The sequence below is a fragment of the Polyodon spathula genome, chromosome 31, assembly GCF_017654505.1.
Source record: "Polyodon spathula isolate WHYD16114869_AA chromosome 31, ASM1765450v1, whole genome shotgun sequence".
Lineage (NCBI taxonomy): Eukaryota > Metazoa > Chordata > Actinopteri > Acipenseriformes > Polyodontidae > Polyodon > Polyodon spathula.
The window spans coordinates 6,880,498-6,905,929 of NC_054564.1; the positions used below are offsets into that span (position 1 = coordinate 6,880,498).

General features: G+C 40.0%; 1 protein-coding gene across 1 annotated transcript in view; it reads left to right on the top strand.

Moving 5' to 3' along the window:
- LOC121303043 (secreted frizzled-related protein 1-like) overlaps positions 1-24,983 on the top strand; it is a 29,247-nt gene extending 4,264 nt beyond the window's left edge. The window contains exons 2-3 of the mRNA XM_041233438.1: positions 6,888-6,965; positions 24,712-24,983. Coding sequence (XP_041089372.1) covers positions 6,888-6,965; positions 24,712-24,983 — 350 coding nt within the window. The remainder of the gene's footprint in view (positions 1-6,887; positions 6,966-24,711) is intronic.
- The last annotated feature ends 449 nt before the right edge of the window (positions 24,984-25,432 follow it).

Consider the following 25,432-nt stretch of genomic DNA (forward strand, 5'->3'; position numbering starts at 1 on the left):
GCGCGAACCCGGGACCTCTCGCACTAAAGCATAGCGCCGATACAGTTGTACAAAAGAGCCGGCTCCTTTGCAAGGAGTGTATATATCGGGCTTATGTCTTCATGTGTGATTACTTCACCTACCAGCCCTGCTCCTGCCTTCCCCCCACGCACGCTACAAATGCTGTATATTCAAGTTTTATTACGCTTTAAAGATCTACTCTACCACAATCACGGTCAGTTTTACTGGCTCTTCCAGGGGTGTCTGTGACATTTTTCCATAGTTTAGCTGTTTCACAGATAGATTCAGTTCTAGGGTCACAAGGACTCTGGCTGCATAGGTAAGATATTAAAAAGAAATATTTAAAACCAGACATACAGTAAATAAATAGATAAAACATCTCATTGATTTCTATTAATAACATTTACAGGAAAGACCAAACAACCAAACAACCAAACAAACAATAAAAAAAAAAAAAAAAAACATGGATCTCTTCTTAAGCTTGTATCCAATTTCAAATCGCTTGATAAAAAGTTTGAAAAGGGGTAGCTCTGAAATATCAATCAGGTTTGGTCCTAAAATTCTGGGAAAGGAAGTGCTGGAACTTGATGCCAGTTCATGGATAGGAAAACCCATTTTATAGCAAGAAAATCTCTCTTGTGTCTCTTAAAGCACTGTAGTAATTATATTCCAGCAGCCTTTTCCCAAGCTTTCTTGAAGATTGCCGGACCAGACCTCATGCTGTACCTGCTATCCGTTCAAACCTGTTTTTGCAAGTTGCTAACCATTAAAGTGCAAAGGTTTTGCCATGAGCAAAGTTCTGTCAGCCGTGGAATTATAGCTTGCCCCCTCCAAGCATAAAACCGTGGGTCCACCTTTGTTTGGGAGGTTTATCCTGAAACAAGATCAGCCCCTTTTTAGAACTTCTATAAATACAGCGATGGCTAAAAGTTTTGCATCACCTAGAATTTTCGAATTGACACATAATAATAAAAAATAAGAATAATTAAATGTTTTAAACATAATTTAGATATTTTATTTAACATCATATAACCCACGAAACCGCAAAACGATATCACAAAAGTCTACCGGAAGCCATAATAGTAGTACAATATATTTCATGTTAGATTTCGAAATGTCACATTTTTCAATTTGGAAAACTACAAAGTGGTGTGTAATTCAATATGTTAACGTAACATTATTCAGCAGGTTTCATTCGACTTTATGAAGCAAAATTAGTTCATTCTATAGGGTGAGGCAAGACATTTGGCCATCGCTGTATATATTCAAATGATACGCTTGTAAAGCATATTATAAAAGCTTCAAACACATGTGCAGATTGCTAAGCTGCAGCTGAAGAAAGTAATACATTTCGACTCCCCTCAAAGTTGATCATGCGACAGGGTGCTGTGTTACTCTTGCGTTAGCCGAGTTCTGTCACAGATTTACAAGTTTCTGATTAGCAGTGATGCTTTTAAGAACAGGCCTATAATTATAAGGCTTGGATAGTTTATTGGATCCAAATTCCAATTTCACACTTAACTAGCAGGAAGAAATTACTCTGATTTTTTCAAAAGCAATTGTAGTCAGCACAAGAAAATGAGAAACACACATTTCAGGTATTTTAATTGATGTCTATGACAGAAGATTGTTGGCAACTAGGCATACATTTCTACTATGTCCTTGTGCTAATCTTTTATCTCTCATATAAATTACAGAAAAACACATTTAGGAAAGAACATATGCCTTGTGTAATTAATACTACTGACGCATACTCCTGATATTTCCACTGAAATGAATGGCTCCCTTCTGTTTTGTTTTTTCCCCCTGCAAATTAAATCTTAATTACAATTTGTATAAACCTGTCCAGACACAATGGAATGAGTTGTCCGGTCCCATGAAGGACAGGTGGATTTGTGGATTTCATTCCTCCTTTTCTGGAAAAGATCACATCCAGTGGATTAGTGCAACAAACAATCCGTTCTCCAGCAAAGAGTTAAAGAAAAAAAAGAGATATATTAAAGCAAGCCCTTTATAATGAGTAATTTGATTATCGCATGCTTTTTTCCTACTAAATTAATCCTTTCAGTGAGTCCCAGTTTGTAATTGGATAGTTCAAACATGTAAGACAATGGTAGCAGATGGTTATTTGATTGCTTAAGAATGTTAAATCTTGAGCCAGCTTTATGCTGGCTCATTGTCTACAATGTTCTTCTTCCCCCCCAACCCTCGGCTATTCATTTCAGAGGAGTCCTTATTTCAATAATAATGAGGTGATTGTCACCTAGATAAGCTTCCCCCTCTGTGATCTTCTAAAGGTATCTTGCCTCCTTTGAATTCCTTGTGTGATTACCAGTAGGAAATAGTAGCAGCACAATGTTCTTTGCAATAGTGAAAAAGTTGAAAACTACTGTACCCTAACAACGTATACCTGTTGACGGCAGTCTATGCAACGTGAGTATGTTTGTCTTTGTTTAAACTAGTCAAGCACATGTTAACCCTATTCATAAAACATTACGCTTGTAGCCCATGTTAAATAATAGGGTTAATTCATGGCAAATATGCTGTTTCATTAGGGTTTGGTTGTGAGGTGTGTGGTTGTTGGTAAAACACACTGGCAAGTTTTTCATCAAGAGTAATAAAACCTTTACCGTCAGACAGAGGAGCCTGTCTTTGACTTGCGAGGCTGACATTGATTAATGAGATCTAGTATCAGGTAATGCCCAGTGAATTCATGCATTTTAAAATTCGAATGTAATTTATATACGATATAAACACTTATCTGTTTGAGCAGATGCCGTCACGCTCAATCACTTCAAAATGCATCTCCGTTTGCACCAGCCCTTGATGGAATTCTGTGTTGAAATTGCCTTCTAAGGCTGTGTGAAGAAAAAGCCTGAGGAGGGAGCAGATTAAATAACTCTCATAGAAAATGATTTTGGTTTAGCAGTTTATTGAGCAACAGCTTTGAAACTCAGGCTTGGATGACTATCGAAATGACAGCAAAACCAGCAACATTTAAATCATTCAAATAGGTGTGTAAATCTTTGCAGGCTGTTTTCAGACAAAAGAACATGTCTAGAAAATGTCTAGCTTTCATGTCTGAATATACGATTATAAGTAATAATCAGAACAACAATACCTAAAGTGCTTGTGTAATCCGAAGGGCATTCACCTACCTGTGCATTCAGGAGACATAAAACGCCTGGAGCTGGTTGTGAAACAAGGAGAATTTCGTTTTTTTCAGCTCTCTGGTCTTGACTCCCCATTTGGAAAGCAGTCAAGCCTAAGCCTCTCTGCTTCTTGGCACTAGAGGCAATGGAGAAAAAGCTGGCCTCTTAACGGGAAAGCAGACATCAAGCTGTGATGCGTGAACATCACAGAGGTAGGGCTGGAAACGGGCTGAGATCAAAGGAGGCAGAGAAGAGTTCATGCAGGTTTTGGATTAGTGCAGTAGGTTCTTCCCAAAAAAACTGGGGAAAACAGTAACGGAATTGCATGCTGCGCACACAATGCACTGTAACAAATGTTTCATTTTTACAAACACAGATTGTCAGTACTACCAAGTAATTGTATCGGTTACATTGGAAGTACCAGATGAGTTAACAATTACCTTCTTCTCTTCTGCTGTGGATGATCTGTGGTGGTACTTTGATAACCCCAGTGCCACTGCGTGGCAGTATAGGGTATCGGACCAGGTGGGGAGGTTTGGTGCTGTGAACATTAATTATCAGATTTGAGATAATTGCAGAGAAGAGCAGATTGTTTTCCCAAATTGGTTTTTTTTTTTTTTTTTAGGTATTATTTTAGAATTTTTGTTTTATTGATGTCTTCAATAAATATTCATGCGTATGAACCGGTTCCTGAATGTTTTAGTGCACCTGGGAGATTTTATAACCTAAAAAAAAACAAAAAAAAAACGAACGCATAGTCAAAACTGTGTCGGTGTAAACCCATTTCTTCAGAACCCAAGCTGCCTTTGTGGGACGCTGGCCTTGGTCGCTGTATTTTGGTATCTCCAGACTGCAACAGGTTACTATAGAAACTTTTGTTTGGAGTCGATGGGGGGAAGGCACAACCTTTGGCAAAAAAAAAAGCATTTTGGTTTTGTATTTTCGTGGGGGAGAGTATGACATTTGCTTTCTCCAAAAACAGATGTGGAATGAAAGCCTTAGTTTTAAGCCTTACATACATTTCTTTTAGACAGCTGAATTACATCACAAGGCTACTTGGCCAAGCTGGGATTTAAACCAGCATCTCTTTGCTGCTTAATCCCCGGACTACAAGGACAATGTGCTCTTGCTAATGATTGTGATTGTGCTTAAATAGTTCAATTCTTTCCCTTAAAGCTTCTAATTCATTTGTTAGTTACCCACATCACAATGCAACCAGAATCCGTGACAATTACAGCCCCTAATAAGCTGTTTAACAAACTCACAATGCTTGCTAAGCCCCCCATTGAACTGTAGCTCATCTCGTTACTTTCTATTGGGTTTCTTTGTAAACCCTGGTTGTAGGAGCCAGAGGGGGGGGGGGGGGGGGGGGCCTCCTTTCTTTAGTCGAGTGAATCAGCTGTATCTCAGCAGGACAGGTCTGGCAATTCTCTGCATACAGCTGTTTCTGGCAAACGCCAGCATTTTAGATCCTAACCGGTTAATCTTGGTTATATCAGAGGCATTGAAACGCCGTCACCTGTAGGGACTCAACAAAGCATTTGCATTAAAAACTGACGCATTGCTTTCCAGCTGAATAATCAAAGAGATTTTCTCTTTATTTTTGAAAGATTATTTATTGGATCTTTTGCCAGAAATTTTTTTAGATGAAGTTTGCCAAATAGTAGACCTGAACTTGATAGAAGACAGATCTTAGGCAATGGTGCCAAATTTTCTTTTTATCTTTTTTAATGTTACATATATTTATTTTTTGATTTATTGCATTAGATAACAATGAAACCTCATGAAACCTGTTTCGGCTCTACAGAATTCTTTACCTCCAGCGTTTAAAGTTTAAAGTATATTTTGTGGAAAGCTGAGTGCATTTATTTAAGGTTTCTTAAGGCTAACATCACGATCACTTGTTATGAACAATATCATTAATAGACATGTCTCTGCCTTGGACAGTGCAACTCTCATACAGAACATTAACCTGCAAATTGAGAGATCAGACTTTGAAACTCCTCTCTGTACTTACTTTCTAATATTTTATTAATTTGAGGTTTGTGAGTGAAAATACCCCAACTAAAGTATTTATTTGCAGGCTCAGTGGGGATGCAACATTAGGAGCTAAAAAAAAAATGACATTTAAAAAACAAAAAATGAAGCCAAAGCTGCAGAGAATGATGGCTTCAAGCAGGGCTTGTCAAACTGCCCCTCTAATCCTTTTGACAAGGGGCATCTTAAATGTTTCGGAGAGGAGTGTCAGGTTTATTGCAGGAGGACGAGACAAGCGGAGCGTGCACAGTCCGATGGCTAACCAGCTAGACAGCGTACAGCAATATCTTATTTATTTGTTAGTTGTGTTTAATGAGGGCAGGTATTATAGTTAATTATAATGAGCGATCAAGAAAGGCACCTTCCACAGCAAGGTCAGGTCACGAGATCTCTGATTTATTAAAGTGCATCTCTGGTAACATGATTGAAAGTTAGTCTGTTTTTACAGGGAGATTTGTCTGAGCACAGGCGTACATGGGAGGTTTGTTAACAACTTCATTAGGACCATTTTTAAAACTTCTTTCACCTTTTTGTTTGGCTAATATAGAGTTGCTGCTTTAGCTAATTTGCAGAGTAATATTGACCTGAAAACTGAGTCATGTTCCAGAGCGTTGCAATATAATATTAAAATGATCACAGTATTCATTTATTGTTATGCAAAGCTGACTGCAACAGCAATATAAGAACTGCAAATCACATACTGTAATATTGTGCAATGCTTAGATGTCACTGGTAATAGAAATTGAAGCAATCTGCATACCCGCCAACACTTGGTTCAGCAGGATGCTCATCCCTTGGGGGGTTATACACATCATACACATGGGAGGGGTCATACGCAAAAAACACTCCATTATATAATAATAGACGTATCCCCTCAACTCAACACCACACGACCAGCATGAGAGTAAACAGACACAATGAAGCGTTCTTCCCTTTGTATGAGTTAGTGATCAGCAGATGTGTCAGCTGTACGAAGAGCACAGCGTGGGGTTTTCACTAACTCTGCTGTGCAGAATAATTTTTTTTATATGGGTAAATATCGGGACTTTCTTGCTATGCATCGGGACGCGGGGGGGGGGGGTTGGGGTCAATCAAAAGTAATAGCAGCAAAGGTAATTTTCTTGTCGAAATTCAAACCACCATATGCTTCCACGGAAAACCTTTCAGTTTCTTTTTTTTTTAGAGTGAAGTGCTTCAATTTTTGCTAGCATCAAGCACAACCCCTTCTTAAATGCAAATTGTGCAGGTGGCAGTCTGCCGTGCATTAAAATCTTGTTTTGGCGAGGGATGTAATTTTATTGTCAAGTTCATAAATTAGGAAACATCATGTTCCCATTTCATTTTTTTTTTCAGATTGCTTTTGATGTTAACATGATATTGGCAACTGTGGGCAAAAAAACAAAAAACAAACAACAGTTCAAATTACTTGGGGGTTTAAAGGATTTTTGAGTTTTTGAGTTTTGCATTGTGGTTTAGACACACATTGTGGGTCGTTGGTTCATGCCCAGCCTCTGCCCTGTTACACCAAAATGCAACTTCCAGGATCGCTGACCCTGGAGGGGTTAAATTATACCGTGTTGGGTTTCATACAGGGATCCAAGTGTTGTGCAACAGTCCCAGTGCTGTTGCACAGACCTGGGGTGGGACAGCACCTCCTTCGAGTCTTTATTTTCCTAACCTTCCTCTTTCTGTTTGCAGACTCTGGCATCTGCCCGCCATGTGACAACGAAATGCAAACAGACGTCATCCTGGAGCACATGTGTGCCAGCGAGTTCGGTAAGGCAATGTCGAGAAATCTTTTCATTAACTCCACTTGCATTCCACTCAGTTCTTTATTTTCACAAGGGTCCCTGGTCAGCAGTGAAATGATCTTCATATGCTGTAAGATACTGGGCCACTTTTTGACCCATATTTAAAATAACAAAGATAATTGTATATATATATATATATATATATATATATATATATATATATATATATATATATATATATATATATAATGCGAGAAATGTTTGTTGAAGCTTTTGGAAACCATACAAGCTATAATGGTGTATGGTTATGACTTCCATTTTTCCCACAGTGCATACTTTTATTCTGCATACCTACATGAAACAAAAAAGGCCCCAGTTTAAAAGCAAAGGGATTTAATACAATTCAAACTTTTAATGAACCTTAAAATTCCAGTCACCCGGTCCCCATATCTGACAGCTTTGAAAAATATTGATCTGATTCAGGGCGAAGGAAAAATATGACTTTAAGCTAGATTTTCCTTTTATTTTTTTTTTGCCTGGCACACACACAGCTGTGTTAAAATATTTATTTGAATGTATTTGACCGTGATTTAAACCCTTAGTGGTGCAACAGGAGAGGGGTGAACCTTGAAACACTGGGAGGATTCTGTACTGCACTGTGATTTTTAACATCTGGATCAAAGTGAGCTTTGTTCTGAACTCCCAACACTCTCTCTCTTTCACCCTGTCTTTCCCACACTTTCGTTAACCCCTTTACCTCTGGAATCGCCAATTTCCGATTCTCCTGGTATAAAATGTACCGTTACCAGCAGCTTTTCTAAAACTTTGTTACTAATGCAAACTGTTATTAATCTGTATGGTAAGTGCTCCAGGCTTTGTAGATTGATAACTTTGCTGTTTTTTGGTTTTTTTTTTCACTGCTGGGTTCTTCCTTGTAGCAAATGAATTGGTTCTAATTCCAAACAGCACTTGCGGCTTTTTACGCTTTTCAAACAGGCTGGCGATTGTTATCTGTGTACTGGGTGGAGCACAGTGGAAATATCACTGCTCAGGTCACCAGCCTTCTAAGCTCTGGCTGTCCATTGCAACAACACAAAAAATCATTCCAAACTAGTCCTGAAATCCAAATAGGCAAGACAATGTGCCATTAGATTAAGTAGGAGTGTGCTTTGGTAACCATGAGCTACAGCTTCTAGACCGGTTTAAAGAGTATACAAGAACTACATTTCCCATCATCCTCCTGCTCACATATGTAACCGAGATGGATTTACCAGTGAGCAGGAGGATGATAGAAAATGTAGTTCTGAGAGGTCCATGCAGATACATGTGAAGCCATCTTGAGGAATGCAATTAAAACATTTGTAAAAAGTGGTCAAAATGTAAAAAAAAAAATATTAAAACAATACACACACCTTACTTAAACAGTTGTAACAACACATGGGAACATGTAACACAATAAAATAAAAAGGTCCTTACGTACCCTTTAATCTCAGAGTTGGGGAATCTACTTGCTATGACCCGAGGCCCTATTGTTCTTGTCACTGTCTTCAGATGTATAGCTTAGAGTCCTTCCTAAAATTGAATTCTGTTTTGTGTAAATGTACTGAATAAATGTGTCCTAACCGGTCATAAATGAAGTTCTAAAGAGACATCAGTTCAGCAAAGTGATGGTTCAGATAAGGGAATTCACTTTGAAACACGTAAACATCAAGCATATTATGCGCCTCCATTACCAGACATCGTGGGTCATGTGGCTTGTATCTCATTCATCATTCGATTAGCAACACTTCCAATGATCAGCTAGAAAGGGTTTTATATCGTACCTCAGTCCATTCGTCCCCGCTGTGCGCCAGAGTTTGCCTCCTCCTCCCCAGCCTGTACCTGCTTTTTGGCTTTGTCTAACGGGGGAGGGCAGCATTCCTGCCCCCCTGCCCCTGGCTTCCCTACAGCCAGCCTCTCCACTATCAGCAAACTAAATTATGGGCGAAAGGTGACGCCAAAGGCCAAAGATGTAATGAAAATTTGTATAAAGTAGTATTGTCTTGACTAAGCTTTAATAAATATTGTTTGTTCTATCGCATTAATTTTTCTGACTGCAAATCAGTCCCTTATGCGCTCCTAGACTAAACTAACTTCTAACTTTGGAACACAGTGGCAGCAGCCTGTTTATCTTTCCAAGACCAGCGGTACGTCCTGGCCTCAAACAAGAATTTGTCTTCCCTGTGCTACAATGGCAGTCTGCAGTGCTATTGCAGGGAATGAAATAAGACTCCAATTGTATAGCATTTTGATCCATTCCTGGTTTTTGCTAGAAGTTTAGTAAGACACACCTGAGCTTGTTATGTGGCTTATCAAGCTCGTAGTAAAACCTGGAATAGATGAAGCTGCACTGCAATGAGAGTCTTATTTTCATCCTTGCATCTTTCTAGAGATGTTTGCTGTGTCGAACCTTCTTGCTGTTTCCATTAAAATACATTACCTTTAAAAACACGTCTCTCATTTGTTGTTTTAATGTATATATTGTTGTAACAACACACTTGTTTAATTAAGACATGTGTTCTGTCTTGATTTTTTGTCATTAACACCCAGGAGCCTAAACAAATCCAGGCAGGTTTAGCTTTCTGATGCTGGGCGTCCAATTCGTGGAAGCAGTCCGCAGTTACTCAGGAATCATTATTTTTTGTGCTGCCTGGCTGTCTTCTTTTCATTAATGATTTTATTCTGACCAATAAGGCAATCAGACGCTTTTTTATTTTTTGTTTTTTTGGAAATCGTTTCTGACCCAATCCTTAAGGATTCAGATTTGATAAGCCTTTGGCACCAGAAAGATGATTGGCGCTTGATGCCAACAAAACCAGCTTTTGCAAAACCACTGAGATTGTGGTGTACCATTTTCCAGATTCTTTCTGACAGTTTCATTGGGATGGAGCCAGAGTATCCAGCCAGCACAAGCCTGAGCTCAATGCATACGGATTGAAGGAACGTAGGTCTGGTACGTTTTTGCAAATGGCAGAAGCAGGTTTCCAAGCAGCTGTATATTCAAGGACAGGTAAATGCACAGCTCCTGAGATGTCATGTATCTCACACATGGCATTGTTGTTCTCCTAGGTTTAGTTTTGTTTTATACAGTATATCTTTTTTGTTTTATACAGTATATTATATTAACCCTTAGTGGTCCATTTATTCAGCGCCTGTCAGGCGTGTCGGGTCCAATTTATTTTCACACGCGCTGTTTATTTTACACGCGCTGTTTAAAAGTAATTTTATTCACAGTAAAACAGGTTTAAAAGGCCCCACAACAGGACACTCAGTACTGCATCTCCAGCCCCGCCCCACCCCTTGTTCGCTGTATTTATCACATACCTCTTCATAGTCGTGCATACTGATCAATCCTCTCATGATCACTCATTTTATCACCAAACTCCTCAATAATGGGATCCAAGTCATTATTTATTACTATAACATCTCAAAAAGCTCTGCAAATGTCCGTGATATTCTTTGAGCGCTGGATGTGGAAGCAGCTGTCTTGTTTGTTTGTGTCCATGTTATCTCTGTGGTGTATTGCTCAGATCCGCCCCCTTTTTTTTCAGCTTCTATCGGTCTCCGCTCGGCCATTGAAAGGTTTTCTTGGATTTTTCCAGAGAAAAAACAACTAGAGACCTGTGCTTGACGTCTTTTTGATGATGTAAGACAGGGTCTGACATTGGACCGGAGAGGGAAAATTGTAGTGTCGGACCTGGTCCTACATAGGACCTCAAAGGGTTAAACTTGACGTGTGTACTCCTGTTTTGATATTATGTTCCTGTTAGTGCACAGCATGAAGCAATACGTTTACACAGTTGCAAGCTCTTGCTGAACCCTTCATCAATATAGGAAAACCGCAAGTTTACATATTTCACATTTTTTGACAAGGTTTTAACAGCGCTTATGCAAGCTCTCTCAGAAAACTTTTCAGTTTTTATTAATTTATTTCAGATGGATTTTTAAGCTTGGTTGGCCCAAATGTTTAAAAATGTTTCCTGCAAATTTGTCAGGTGATGAGAGTAAGTAGCACAAACAGTTCATTGTGCTGGAAGTTAACATTTTGTGAAGAAAAAAAAAAAGTTTTATTTGTTTATTTAGCAGATGCCTTTATCCAAGGCCATTTACAGAGACTAGGGTGTGTGAACTATTCAGCTGCAGAGTCATTTACAACAAATTCTCACCCGAAAGGCAGAGCACAAGTGACATGCTCAAGGTCACACAGCGAGTCAGTGGCTGAGCTGGGATTTGAACCTCCTGGTTACAAGCCCTTTTCTTTATCCACTGGGCCACACAGCCTCCCACTTGTACCTTACAAAGCACATTATACTATATGATTTGTAATGTATAGTTAAATAATAGTTGAATAATTAAACAGAATGTATAATGTGACAAGGAAGCCCTTTCGTTATGACTTGCATTTCAAACTCTTCAAAACTTATCAAGCATCTGGTGTCCGACACGGCCTATTGACATTATCCTCTCTATAAACCATTGCAGCAGCTTTAATGTTTTAACATGTTTATATTTCCCTTGTCTGAGCTGAAATTATTTGAATGCCAGGGAAATTCGTTTGCTTTCAATTAACTTGTGGAAGCTGCAGGGTAATACATCTTGCACAGATTTAAGCTGGAAATTCATTTGTTTTTTCTTAAAATAACCAGACATTTACAATTCAGGAGTTCAGTAGAGTATTTTTTTTTTTTTTTTTTGTCGTTTCTTAAAATGTATTTGGAGCGTTCCCCTTGAGCTTCTGTTAATGCCAGTTGATTTAACTGGAATTGATTGATTGTTGTGTCTTGAAGCATCTGTCTCTGGTGCATCTTTCTTTTTTTGTAGGGATGTGGAAGGTGCTGCTCCAGTGTTGAGAGGAAATCGGAATTATAGACACCCCACACTGAGTTAAACCAGTTTACTTAAAAGAAAATGTCATACGCTTGTTAAAACACAACGGATGGCTTGGTTTATCAAGCTTATGTAACAAACCCATGTCTAAACTTACAAAAACATTTTAAACAACTTGCAGGCAAGTGCAGCGAGTCTCCTGTACTGAATGGGAAACCTGTGTTCATTTGTGAAAGTCATATTATTTCATGATGTGTTTAAATCTTAGATCATGAGCATGGAGAATCCCATAAACGAAAACCGAACAGCTAAAAACGTGTATTCGTTTAAATTGAGACCATAGGCTAGGCACTGACCAAGGCATTGCATTAGCTTATACCTGCCTCCAAATTGTCCTGATTGTCCTAGAAATGAAAGCAGCTGGGAAGAAGGACGCAAAACTGTATGAAATTGCGAAGATTGACCAGCACAAGTATACAGCATGTTGCTGCTAGATGGTCAGTTTCCACAAATATTTAACCTTTTAAGGTACCAGGGACATATGTGATGTGTCCCACAAATAAAAATAATGCAAACTTTCTTATTTTTGCAAAGAGGTGTGCGAAACAGGGTTTAAAATTTACTGACAGGTCAGATCTGGTCATCCAAATTTGTTCGTTTTCCTCATGATACTTGAGTCGCTCTCAAGTGTTAAGAAGAAACAACTACTCAATTCCTTGTGTGCCTTAAGGGGTTAAAGCACATGTTGCTGTCTGGAATCTGCTCAGCTGGGATTCCGATCCCTATGCTTCCTTTGTTTTATTCGTGAGCTGCTTTTCTTTTGCTGAATTGTGTGAGGGCTCTCTGGCATTGTCCACACAGCCCACCGGGCTTGCTTTTCTCAGTCCAGAGCCAGGTCAGATGCTTAGGCAACGTGGGAGAGCATGAAGAGTAGGCAAGCTAACACGATGTGGGGCGAATGCGTTGACAGCTGCTTTAGGTTGTTTTCATTTCAAGATACGGCTCCCACTCCTGTGCCTTTTTGGATATGGTGCAGAAACTGTCAAAGTTTAGGTAACGTCAATATCCCTCGAGTGTTTACGCGTTCTAACTGTCCGGGACTCGAAGCAAGAGACAGCCCGGGATGTTAGAATTACATCTTATTGAAATGCACTTTACAAACGGCTGGATTACAAGACTGTGGTTTGTTCCCTGATTATAATGCTGACCCCCCCCCCCCCCCCCCCAACACAACAGCAGTAACATTGAGTAATAGGGATGTGACCCTATTAGCTAGGGAAGCCAATTGGAGAAACTCATGGCTGCCTTCTGGTTGGTTTTCAAGTTCAATTATCTTTGTATTTCAGTGTTTATTTATTTTTTGAATGGCAACTTGATCATTCACTATTAATACCAATCTGGTACAAACAGAACAGGTGCCGTTTCTATTTGTGTTTGTTTTTTTTTAAGGGTAACGTCTGTCCCAAAAAAAATTCTTAATTGTACAAAGCATTTAAGTGATGACCACATAGATGCACTAAAATATTGACCGCATCTGCTTAAGAAAACGATCTTGAAGCAAGGCTCTAAAGAGGCGCGTGTTTTTATGTCCTTGCGTTCCAAAGAAAGAGATTTAGCTGGTCTGCCCACCGTTGACCTACTCACAGTTCAGTAATTTGTTGATACTGTCAGTCAGACACAAGGTATTATTTTAGTCCATTTTACACAAGAGATAGAGAGTTTTTACACAAGAGACCTTTAGTCGTCAACCGTTATAATTGAATTTAAAACCAAACAATGTAACACAAGACCTTTTAAGATTGCAACATGCTGCATAACTGCTGCAAAATTAAAGTTGCAAATTGCTTGAGTGCTCACTTCCACCTTTTTACACTTCTAAACTGGATAACTCGCTATGGGTGAACCCTGGGTTTTATCAGCTTTACAAGCACTTTGGCTTTCCCACCCTCTTTAAACCACTAACGCTGGGGTGGCTGCCTAAAGTAAATAAACAGCCAGGAAGAGAAAGCTTGTCTGGCTGAAGACTGTAGGAGCTGAAACATTCCCTCCCACCTCCACCCGCAGTGGTCAGTGTTTTGACAGCTTCTCCATGTTTAATCTATTTTATCAGCAGGTCGTTATTCTGGTCCATTGGGGGTCTGGCCATTTGGCTCCCAGGAGGGCCATTGCATCATGGCCTAAAGGACAGTGGTCCTGTCATCTTTAAACCTGACGGGGGCAGGTTCTGTAGTTAAGTCAGATTAATAACACCTAATGACAAGCCCACCCCCCAGCTGTCCACGGACTGCCCTCCCTCTGGTAAAAGTAGCAGGGGTTCAGCAGAAAATGACAGCTGGTTGTTTTTCTTTTCACAGTTTTCTTTCTTGTCTAAATATGCGAAAGCAGTTTGGGATGAGTTCCCAATGGGTGGTTTAAGGAAGCAGAAATGTCTTGTGTGTGGCATTAGAACAATGCTGTCTACTGACACTACATTCTTATTATTGTCATTGCAGTCTAGTCCAGTGGTTAAAGTCCAGGGCTTGTTACCAAAAGGTCACCGTTTTAAATCCTACCTCTGCTACTGACTGATCAATTTAGATTAATTGTAAATTGATACCAAAAATAACAGAGTATACTTAAACTGCAGTGCAACATCATTACAGAGTGCGTTATAAAGTTCCGTCTGTGCCGTCAAACTGCAGTTGCAGTAATGTTAAAAAAAATCCAAATTAAATCCCCCAAAAAATCTACCATCTGTCCCAGTTTGTTACAATGTTTGTTTTGGCAGCCAGATCTTGATTCCATGATACAGTTCTGTATGTGAAGAGGCTGTGAGTGTGCTACCTAGTCCTGTAGCAAGCAGGTTGTCGAGGAACTTGGTGTGGTGAGTTTCTGGCAGTGGTTTTGTCTCAAGTACCAGTGTTTCCAGCTGGCACCACCAGGTGTACCAGTAGCTATGTGCAATCTTAGCCAAAAACCTATCCCAATACAACCGGTTTTCTCAGTGAAAATGTGACGGCATTATCTAATCGTTTGACAAGATTTGACCACAACAGGTTAGCTTCCCATCAGTAACTTTGAGAGACCGCATGCCTCTCATCGTAATTTCTCATTTCTCGGTGATTCAGTGGTACACACAGATTTGATACATTCCGATTAAAGGAGCATTGTGGTTGAGGAATCATATCGTCATACGGAACTGCCAGTGTGTACCAGTTACAAGCCTGTCATGTACCAGTACTGGCACACATACCACAGGTTCAAAACCGCTGGACTAGAGGATCTAGATAGAATATCTCTTGGCACGCTGTTCTTGGCTAGAACCATTGGGACACAATATATGCCTGCCTCGACAGATACAAGCTTGGCTGGAAAGGCCCAACATGTCTAAGTTTTAATTACTTTTATGAACGTTAAATGGTTTTGATAGTGGTTGTGTATGTTTAACTTGATTTGTATATTTAAAAAAAAAAAAAAAAAAAAAAAAAAGAGAAGCCCTTTTCAGAGCTTCCACACCCTTCTAATGTTTTACCTTCGGCTCCAGGGAAGTTGTCGGGAGACAACCGGCAGCCCTTTCTGTGGCCTTGCCAGCTCTTAACCAGAGATACCAGCAGCCTGCAGACAGAAATATGACATGCACTTCAGTTGCAGCCCTTATAAACTTCAACTCAAGCCAGCGGAATAGAGAATAGGTTTCACAGCAGGTGGAGAGCGTGGGCTTGGCTTGGCAGCCTCTGCAAGGGTGTTCACTGGGAGCCTACAGCCAGGCCAGCACATTCCGCAGGCTGTATGGGAACACTGTGGCTCTCCAGGAGGGTGATTATGAATGCATCGCCTGCAGTAACGCTTCTCATAAACCCTTTGCTGCTTATTTGCCAGCAGCACAATTATTTTATAATAACTGCCATGGCCCTAGATGAACTCTCTAGTCAGAATGTATGTGCAGAAGCAATGGTTGTTGTTGTTTTTTTTTTAATTATAGTATCAGGGATACTAATAATATGTGGACTAAAATATGCATGTGGTAGTTAAGATTCTTTAGCTTTGATGCTAGTGGTCAGCTATTGTAATTGTGCTATTTAAAATATAAATTGAGCATGGAAACTTTCTATTCCAATAAAAAAAAGAAAATAATAATAATAATAATAATAATAATAATAATAATAATAATAATAATAATAATAATACAATAACACATGCCTAGTAAAATGCATTATTCAGCCAGGGGTATCAGTTGTCTGATCCCACAAGCACAGAGGGACTTGCCTTATTGATTGTATTACTGATTGTATCCTGAGCCAGCTAATATTCCTTGTATTATACATAATAACAATGGTGCCTCTGCTTTTAACCCTTGCGACACTGCTGGGATTGTGTCTCAGGGGTGTCTCTCCGAGAGCTGGGAGGATTACCTTCAACTCCTGCATTTCCTAATGAAATGGGGGGGCAGATGCCCCTTTTTTTTTGGTATAAATGAATTCCCCCATTGCTCGTCTATTCTCCCAGATTAGCAGTAGGAAGACTGATTTAATTGGCAGTGTCATTGCTCGGTGAACCCGGGGAGTTTCAGGTTACCCAGCATGCTGGTTTTCCATTGGCTTGTGGAAGTGATAAAGCCACGGCCAACAGCAATACCGGCTGCCTTTTCCAGGTCGGGGCCGCTAATGCTTCAGTGCTCACCCCGAGGTGAAACTTGAACCGTCAGCTATCAGGGGTCGCTTCTTTCCCCAGCACTTTTCAAAACCATCCCTAAGGGCATGTATGCGGCCAACAGGCAAGCAAGATCAAAGATCTTTTATCCCCTTCTTTCACTCTTTTTCCCCCCTGTTTTCGATTCCTCCTTTTCAGCGAAGCTGAAACGTTTTTATAACTTGTATTAGATCATGTCAAGATTCTGTGAAACTTGGTTGCCTTGCCTTTGGAAGCATTCCCCTACATGTTTGTATACAATACAGATGATCTGATACACAACTAGCATTGTCATCCACAGGAACATTTAGTAACAGACCGAACTGGTAAAGAAAATGACAAACCGCACTAGCCAACATTCACATGTGCTGACAGTAAGATGCACAAAATCTCAGCTGGGAAACAAAAGTGAACAGTATTACTTAAGATATTAAACATGCCCTTGTAATGTGGCGGGGGAGCAGAAGGCATCATATTTAGTTTTCTGTTGTCTTGGCTTCCTTTGCAGTTTTTTTAATTTTTTTGACATAAGCTTTTTTTTTTTTTTTTTTTTTTTTAAGCAAGAACCACATCATTCTAATTAGATTATGTTACTCCAGTACCATCTGTTTCTTTTGTCTGTTGTATTGCATAACTCCAAGGCTGCGGTAATATTGTATCATAATGTATACTGATCACTGTCTGTCAAACTATTATTTTTTTGGCTGTTTTAGAAGCTTTTAGGCATTGTATTGTACTAATTATTTTTTTCCTGCATATAATTACATTCTGTTCCACAAACCGCAAAGTTAATACCACTGGAAAAAGTGCCGAATGCTGTGTATAAATCTAATTATTTAGTAAATCCGAAGGGTTTACTGGCGGTGGCACCCACTTCTGCAGCAAGAATCTGGACAAAGAAAGTTCAAGATAAAACGGCTTGATTTTTTATTTTTTTTTAAATTTTACTGCTCTTTTATGACCTCTTCATTATAAAAGCTGCTCATTCTGATTCCATTTACTACTAAATCCCACTTTGTCCTTTGGCAGCTTGTGTTTTTTTTTTATTCTTTTAAGAATAATGGTCATCCCAAGCAGGTCTGTGTAGCAGTCTTTTGAGGTAGTTCATGGAAGTTCATAAGTGAGCTTATCTCTGTGTCAGTCAAAGCACATAATTGCATTTCATAGCATGAAAATTACTTGCTCTCTTGATTTGAAGCATTATGTTTAAACATTATATATTACATGTACAGTGACCCTTACAGATATTTATAGATTTAAGAAGGTTATTGCCTTATAAGGTGCTGTTGAAAATGTTGTCCTTATAACGGTTTGAGGATTTCTATTATAACCTCCTACCGTTGCACTAGTTGCAGGAGCATGCCTGCATGGCTTGCATAGTGACAGAGTGTCAAGCAGGTTTCAATGCAAACAAACTGTCATCAATGAAGAATGAAGTAAACAGACACAAAGGAATTATGCATTGGTGTAAAATTCAACATGATTGTGGTACACCGCTGCTTTTAAAATGAAAATCTTTCAACTGAGCTGTCAAGGAACAATTTCTAGCTCAATGCTGCAGCCATTCTGTGCTTTAAGCAGCTAACCAAAGGTTCTTGCTTGATGTCTGGAATTGCAAATAATAACAGGAAGTGCCACGTGAAGAATTTTGCACTGATCAGTTCTGAGAAATTCAAAGCGTTGTCTGCTGTTTGGGTTCTTGTGTGACATACTTGTGGAGTTCTAAAATGTACACTTGACAGAACATTGGCGACAGGGATACACAGTTACAATTGATTCTTCTAAATGAAACCTGTTATAACTGTTATTCATGCTGCAAGGCATTATTTAACCAAGCATGTTTTACAAAGGTCACTGGTAAAGGTTCTTAAAGGCATTAAGCCCTCTGTTCTATGGAATGTAAAATGGATATGCAGTTAGCCAACGTATATTATCTTACTTTCTGTAGCCCTAACATGATTTGAGGTGTGAAACGCTGGTAAGTCTGCTTTAGCGGATCAAATTTAATAAGCAATAAACCACACTTAATCACATTTCAAATGCTTCAAATCTGTTGTCAGTCCTCCGTTAGGAGGGTTTATTAGACAAAATTCCTAGGAGCTGAGGGGTCAATGAAGGATTCAGTTCACAGTCAAAAGCGATAATGTACACAGAGATTTAATATTCAGAAAAAAAAAAGATTGCAGCTAAAGGTTAAAATTGGCTTGAAAGCCCGGCTTTGCAGTGAACTTTTCATCTGACGCTTGGGTGAGCCAACATAGTTTATTCAAACGAGAGTGGTATTTGGGGTCCAGGATAAATGAATTATTTGGATTAAGCTCTGCACAGAAATCGGGTGCTGACAATAAGGTGAGATGGTGTTGCTTGGGCTGATTGTACCATTCAAAGTAAAACAAGTGAAGTAACAGCTGCTTGGGTTCCTAATTATTACTGCTCTGGAGAACAGAAATCCACACCAACCCATGCAGCTGCTTCTTCAGCAACGACCCTCACCTGTGGATCCAAATAATGGAATTATCACTTTGTGCAGAGCTGCTAAATGTATATTCTCCAACTTTTAAACAAATCTGGTGTAATATAAATCAACTGTAGATACAAAATGGACCCGAGGTTTTGCAACTTGCCCATTCATGGGATTCTCCTGCTCTGGTTCTGGTCTCTCTGATGATCTCCCTCTGTCAGGCTTTCTATATAACCAAGGTGAAAAACCAAAGGATATTGACTTATCATTTAAAAAGAAAAAAAACTTCTGACAAGGTTCAGCAAACTTAAAGAATGAAGGTAAACCGAAAGGCACTCAGGGAAATAAAAAGCAATTTAAAAAAAAAAGAAGGAAAAGCAGGCAGAAAGCAATTTGAATCATTCAAAGGAGAGAAATACCAAAGTGGGAGACAGAGAACAGATCTCTTACATGTTAGTTTTGGGCTGGTTTACCTGCCTTCACCTTGATACTTCTGTTGTCAGACATCTACACACAGAACCGGGAGGGAGGAAACCAGACACCCTCCTAATGTATTCTCAACTCTCATTAAACAGCCTGTCTTAGCTCGTGTTACTGATACCCTACAAGCCTGTCACTTTACACAGGACTGACAGGCTTGTGTCCTGTTTGGGTCAGACAGATGTGGGCTTCTCCAGTCAAGATCCTGTAACTAATCATGTTATTAGCCACCCAGGGAACATGGCTGACTGACAAGCAGGACAAATAACTTTCATAATCACCCTGGGCTTGACAACCAAGTCTGTGCCGGATAGCTTTGTAATAAAAGTGTTGGCATTCAGAAATCGCCATGGTTATTAGCCCAAAGCTGTATGTAATTCAATATGTTAACATAACATTATTCAGCAGGTTTCATTCGACTTTATGAAGCAAAATTAATTAATTCTATAGGGTGATGCAAACCTTTTAGCAATATCTGCTTGTCACGTCTGCATGTTTAGATAAATCGTTAGAAAATGGTGTGTGTGTATCCTTATCCTACACCCTAAAGCTCTTCAGAGAAGCAATCTAAAGCCAACCAATAAAACCAATATTTGTATGTTTTGGGGTTTATATACTACAAACCAAAACATCTCTGACATATTCAAGTAATGTTAACTAAAACCCTTAGTCTAGTATAAGTCAATGATTATCTATAGTCTAGAAATAAATCTAGAAATGAATTAAGATAATCTTCATTCCTGCTGGGAAAGCAATGGCTGTAGCAGAAATGCATATTGGAATGTAAATCTTTTGGCAGGTCACCCCCTGGTGGTGGGGGTTATGCTATCCCATTTTGGGATAGGGAACAAAATGCCTTAAAACCCTGCAACGGGTGGCTGGATCTGCTGAGCTGTAGCCTGCAAAAACAAGGCCACGTTCATAAACCATGCAGATTTAAATACATAAAACCGATCACATTGTTGCTGATCTAGTGAAGCTACTGATATATTTGTGTTTGTTTCCAACAATATGCTTGTCTTATATTTACTGCAAGCTTTATTTCTTTCTTTTTTAATGTTTTCTGAAACTGCCAGAATTTCTACAGCACCAAGATTGAGAAATCGTTGCATTTCATTGCCTCTAGTGAGACAGTCAGTCCCTTGTCTGTTGTCGACTCCTCTTACCTACCTAATGTGTCCTCTGGCTGGATTCCTGATCTCCAGAGTGCTCTTGAAGAGGAAAGAACAGCACGCTTTCAGAAGGATTCTTTTTCAGTTGCAGGCTCTTGTTTTTAGCAGAAAATGCAGAGTGTCAGGGTTACAAACAGAATAGTTTGAGCTCCACTGGGAGCCCATAAGCTTTTCACCCCTGGACCTCTTGAAGAAAGCTGTATGCTAAAAGTCATTAGTGGTGTCTAAAATCGGAACAGTGAAACTAGCTTTGGTTACAAGAATTTGACCAGCAACTACAGCCGCGTTTGATATACAGCCTAGTGTCTTTTTAATAGATCTAAAATGTGACACGCTTCAGATTTTCAATCCTTTGCATATTAATGAATTTACCTCATAAAAGGAACTCTGTTGTATCTTTCTAAGCCACCTGGTTGTCTAAAAAACCATACAGGAGAGATCAGTATTTATTGTGCATACTATATGAATCGATTGTGGTTTTTTATTTTGATTAAAAGCATTGTGCCTCTGAATATGTAGGACTAGCTACAACATCTGGAAAAGAGCCTCTGTAGAAAAAGGAGGTGGGGTTGGGGAGAGAAATACTGGCTTCAATTGTGTGTATTCATTTTTTTGAACCTGATTAAAATAAGCATGCTGGTTGAGTAGGCAGTGTTAGCGGCTTGGGCTGTCGTGTGACCAGCTGCACTGCAGGCTGGGACATGCTTGGCTCAATGTTGCGTTACTGGAACAGTGCAGGGCTGTCCTTTTCATCTACTGTGTGTGTTTGCATGTTGCCATGAAGAACATGCATGGAAGAACGTTAGACAGAGCAGTCCCTGGAGCACTGCAGCTTGTCTGACAAGACGTACTGGAAATGTGAAACTACTGGTGTGTGAACATAATGTATTCATAGACTGCAATGTGATTCATTCCATACCAGCAGGTTTTAATTCCACTTAGAAAAAAAAAAAAATTAAAAAATGCATGCTTTTCGTAAATCTGGCTGACATCTGCGTACACAGCTATGGCCAAATGTTTTGTATCACCCAGTAGAATGTGGAGGACCCGTCCCGGCAGCTTGCCTGGTGGTACGGAGACCCGGCTACCCCGGGGGGACAGAAAGGTACCTGGACCTGGAAAGGAAAAAGATCTAGACAGGCCCCGTCTGTAGAACCGACCTCCATCAGGTATGAGTCCCGAAGTGAGGGCCGGGCACCCGCTGGATGCCCGTGGGACCTGGAGGAAAATGAGAGAGGGTTAAGAGAAATGCGTATAGATTAGAGCCTCTCTCAGGCTAAAGTGCACGAGCTGCGAAAGAACAGGTGTGGCTGGGGGTCCCCTCTCACCTACAAGGAACCTGGGCGGCGGAGCCAGGCCCAGCTGGAGAGTGAGACTCACTTCCCCCCCAGAGGGAGCCCTGTGCGGACAATGCGGTGAAGGAAGAAAAGAAGAAGAAGAAGAAGAAGAAGAAGAAGAAGAAGAAGAAGAAGAAGAAGAAGAAGAAGAAGAAGAGGAGGGAGGAGGAGGACCAACACAAAACGAAAGACAAAAATAGTGCATAACTTAAGTAGGGAAGAAAGCGAGATTGACAGATGGTACAGCCAGAGGGGATCCCCAGCGCTGCACAAACCCTGCCCAGAAACCAGCGAGAGCACAATGTCAATTATTGGGAGCAGTGGGGGGCGGGGGCAGCTACCGAGTTATCCCCCGCCCAAAAGAGAATACGTCCACTTCCCTTCCCTTAGCCAAATATCATCAGTAAGGACAGGACGGCATGGCTTCGGGTTAATTGGCTGAGAAAGAGAGAGACGAAAAGCTGACTCATTGAAAAACTTGACATTTTGAAAAATGTGACTCTCAGCCTGGGTTTCTCATCCTACAGCTTCATTAAAAGTGCAGTTTTATTTTTTGTACTCAAGGCTGTTTTTACCGGGACCTGTCTGCAGTGCCCCAATTCCCACGTGCTCTTCGGGTTGTGTTTTATTTTAATTGAGCAAAGGCATGACAACAAGCAAGGTAGAAGGGCATAATAAAAATAAGAATCAAATTTAAAAAAACATGGGCAACGGGCATCCGGGACCTCTGGCACCATTCCCATAGCAACCAGCGTCTGGGGTGAAAACAGTGGAGTTACGCCTCATATAATCACTGTGTGAAGTTCTGTTACTATCAGTGTGTTTTGTTTTTTAAAAAAAACAAAACGCCAGAACAATGTGAAGCAGTCGAGTGTAGCAATCACATACTGATGACAGGCAGCAAGCCTTCATTCCACCGTTTTCCCAAGGACAAAGTCTGAAAAGAGAGGTGGATACGTGCTTTTGAAAAAGCTAAGGAGAGACTGGTCCCAGTGGGGTCTTTCTTTAGCGACATTTGACAGGCTGTCCATGTAACTGCACATGTCTCAAGTGGATTTTTAAATTATTATTATTTTTATTTATTTAGTTGTTGTCGCTTGAATTAAATATAACACTGCTGTGTTCACAACCCCCTGTAATTGCCATAGGCTTTATAGGTTGCCATAGGTTACCATAGATTGTTTTCACCCCAACCGCTGGTTGCTAAGCAGAACTGACACGGTACCAACCACAAGCATGGAAAAGTTGCAGGCGAAATTCAGCAATTTCTTTCATTTAGCCTCAAAAAATAAATAAAATCAAATAAACACAGGAAAGTGAAATATAATTCTGTTGGTCTGTGTTTATACAAAATGATATTTTAAAAAACAAATCAGAATACATCGGAGCATAGTAATTAAGATCTGAAGGATGCATTCATATACAGCTGGAAGCACAAAGGGAAACAAATCCAACTGCATTTCCCAGCCGGTGGCATGATTACTGGTATTACTCGAGGATTTATCTTTTTATCGGTTATTATTTTGATTATAGAGCATAGTAAATACACACCCTTCTGTGACAAAGCCAAGAACAAGCAAGCATAATTGTCTAAAAATTTATAAAAAATAAACTGATTGCCTTGATATGTAATATAGAAAGAAGGGTCTGACGCACGCATGCTAAAGCATTATTTATTGATTTGTGTATTGCTGCGTGTCGTTTTAAAGGTCACTGTTTTGTGCTTTAGTACAGCTTTGCAAAGCTGCTTACGGCATCTGCTTTAACACAGTCGTGAGCGTTTATAGAGTCGATGCTGTCAAGACAGGATTGGTTTACATTGACAGGGCGCAAAGTGGAGCATTCATTAAGTGGATCATGTTGATTGGAGGTTAAGTGACTTGCTCAGGGTCACACACAGTGAGTCAGTGGCTGAGATTTGGACCTGGAATCTCCTGGTAGCAAGTTCTTTTCTTGAAGCACTGGACCACTAAGCCTCCATTATCTATGAGTTATCCACTGATGGGACGCGGTAGTCTAACCGGCCACTCTGTTATTCGGGATATTACTGGTAGTTTTTACATGCAGGCTTGATTGAAACACATTACTGGTGGATTCCTGCTTTGTGTCACAACCCTTGCCTGCCCTGTTAATAAAAGCACGAGAGCCCTTGCAAGTTTGCACAACGTGTTTGCAATTTTGTGCAATGTGCTTTTACTGAGTGCGTCTTGAACCCCTGCCAACTTGAAATGAAGCTATATTTCTAATAAACAACACATTCTTCATCTTATATGTAAACACAATTCAGTCACAGCATCGTGACCGCAGTAAATTAATTTCTGTTGTCCATCACAAGTAAATAAATGCCTATGCAGATTAACAACGAGGCATGTATTTAAAACCCGAACATGCCTATTTTATGAGAGTATAGTAAAGTACAAATCCCCTTTTATAGCTGTTGGACTGGCACTAATTTCCATTCAGAAATGGAACGTTAGTTTCTAAACTATGTAAGTTTATATGTTTGCACAGCCGAAATGTTGTCAAATGTCTACCAAATACATGTGCACGCATTTTATTTATAACTAAATGCATGTTGACCTTCATGTCTGAGACCTGCTTTGATTTGAGCCAGAGGTTAAAATAAGTTCACATTTTTTTTTTGCCTCTTTGATCACTTTAAAAAAATGGCTTAAATATAATAGCGACTACAGAAAGATTTTTGTTTCTGAGTGTGTCGTAAATGGCTGATTCTGCTTTTGAAGTGCTTTCCGTACACAGATATTAAAATCCCTCCTTCTCTTTCAGCCATCAAGACAAAAATCAAGGAGGTGAAGAGGGAAAACTCGGACCGGAAAGTGATCCTGCAGAAGAAGAAGAAAGCCTTGAAGCTGGGAAGCCTCAAGAAGAAGGATATGAAGAAGCTGGTGCTGTATCTGAAGAACGGAGCAGACTGCCCCTGCCAGCAGCTGGACAACCTGGGCAACATGTACCTCATCATGGGCCGCAAAGTGGACAAGCAGTACCTGCTAACAGGCATCCACAAGTGGGACAAGAAGCAGATGCACTTAATCACCTAATTAGTGAGACTGTTGATTGGACACTGGATATGGAGTGATTTCAGCTGTTGAATTGCAAGCTTGAATAAAAGCAATAAAAAAAAAATCAGAAAAAAAAAAATCAATATGCCACGTCTGTCAAGTGAGCAGCACCTTCATGCGATCGGCATGTTGGAGGTTGGACTAGGGCAGTGCACTGTGGCTCGCCGTCTTGGGTGCTCACAGCCAGCAATTTCAAACCTGGCGAGACGGTATAACCAGACACACTCTGTCAACGACAGGCCACCAACTGGGCGACGAAGAGTCACAACACCTGCCCGAGATCGACAAATCATTTTGCAGCATCTTCGTAATGTCAGTTGTTAATCAGCACAATAAAAAGTCACTGCACCTGCTCTAAAACAGAATTTGTCATCTAGTGAATTTTATCCAAATATAAGTGATATGTTTCTTTTGATGCTGAAATATAA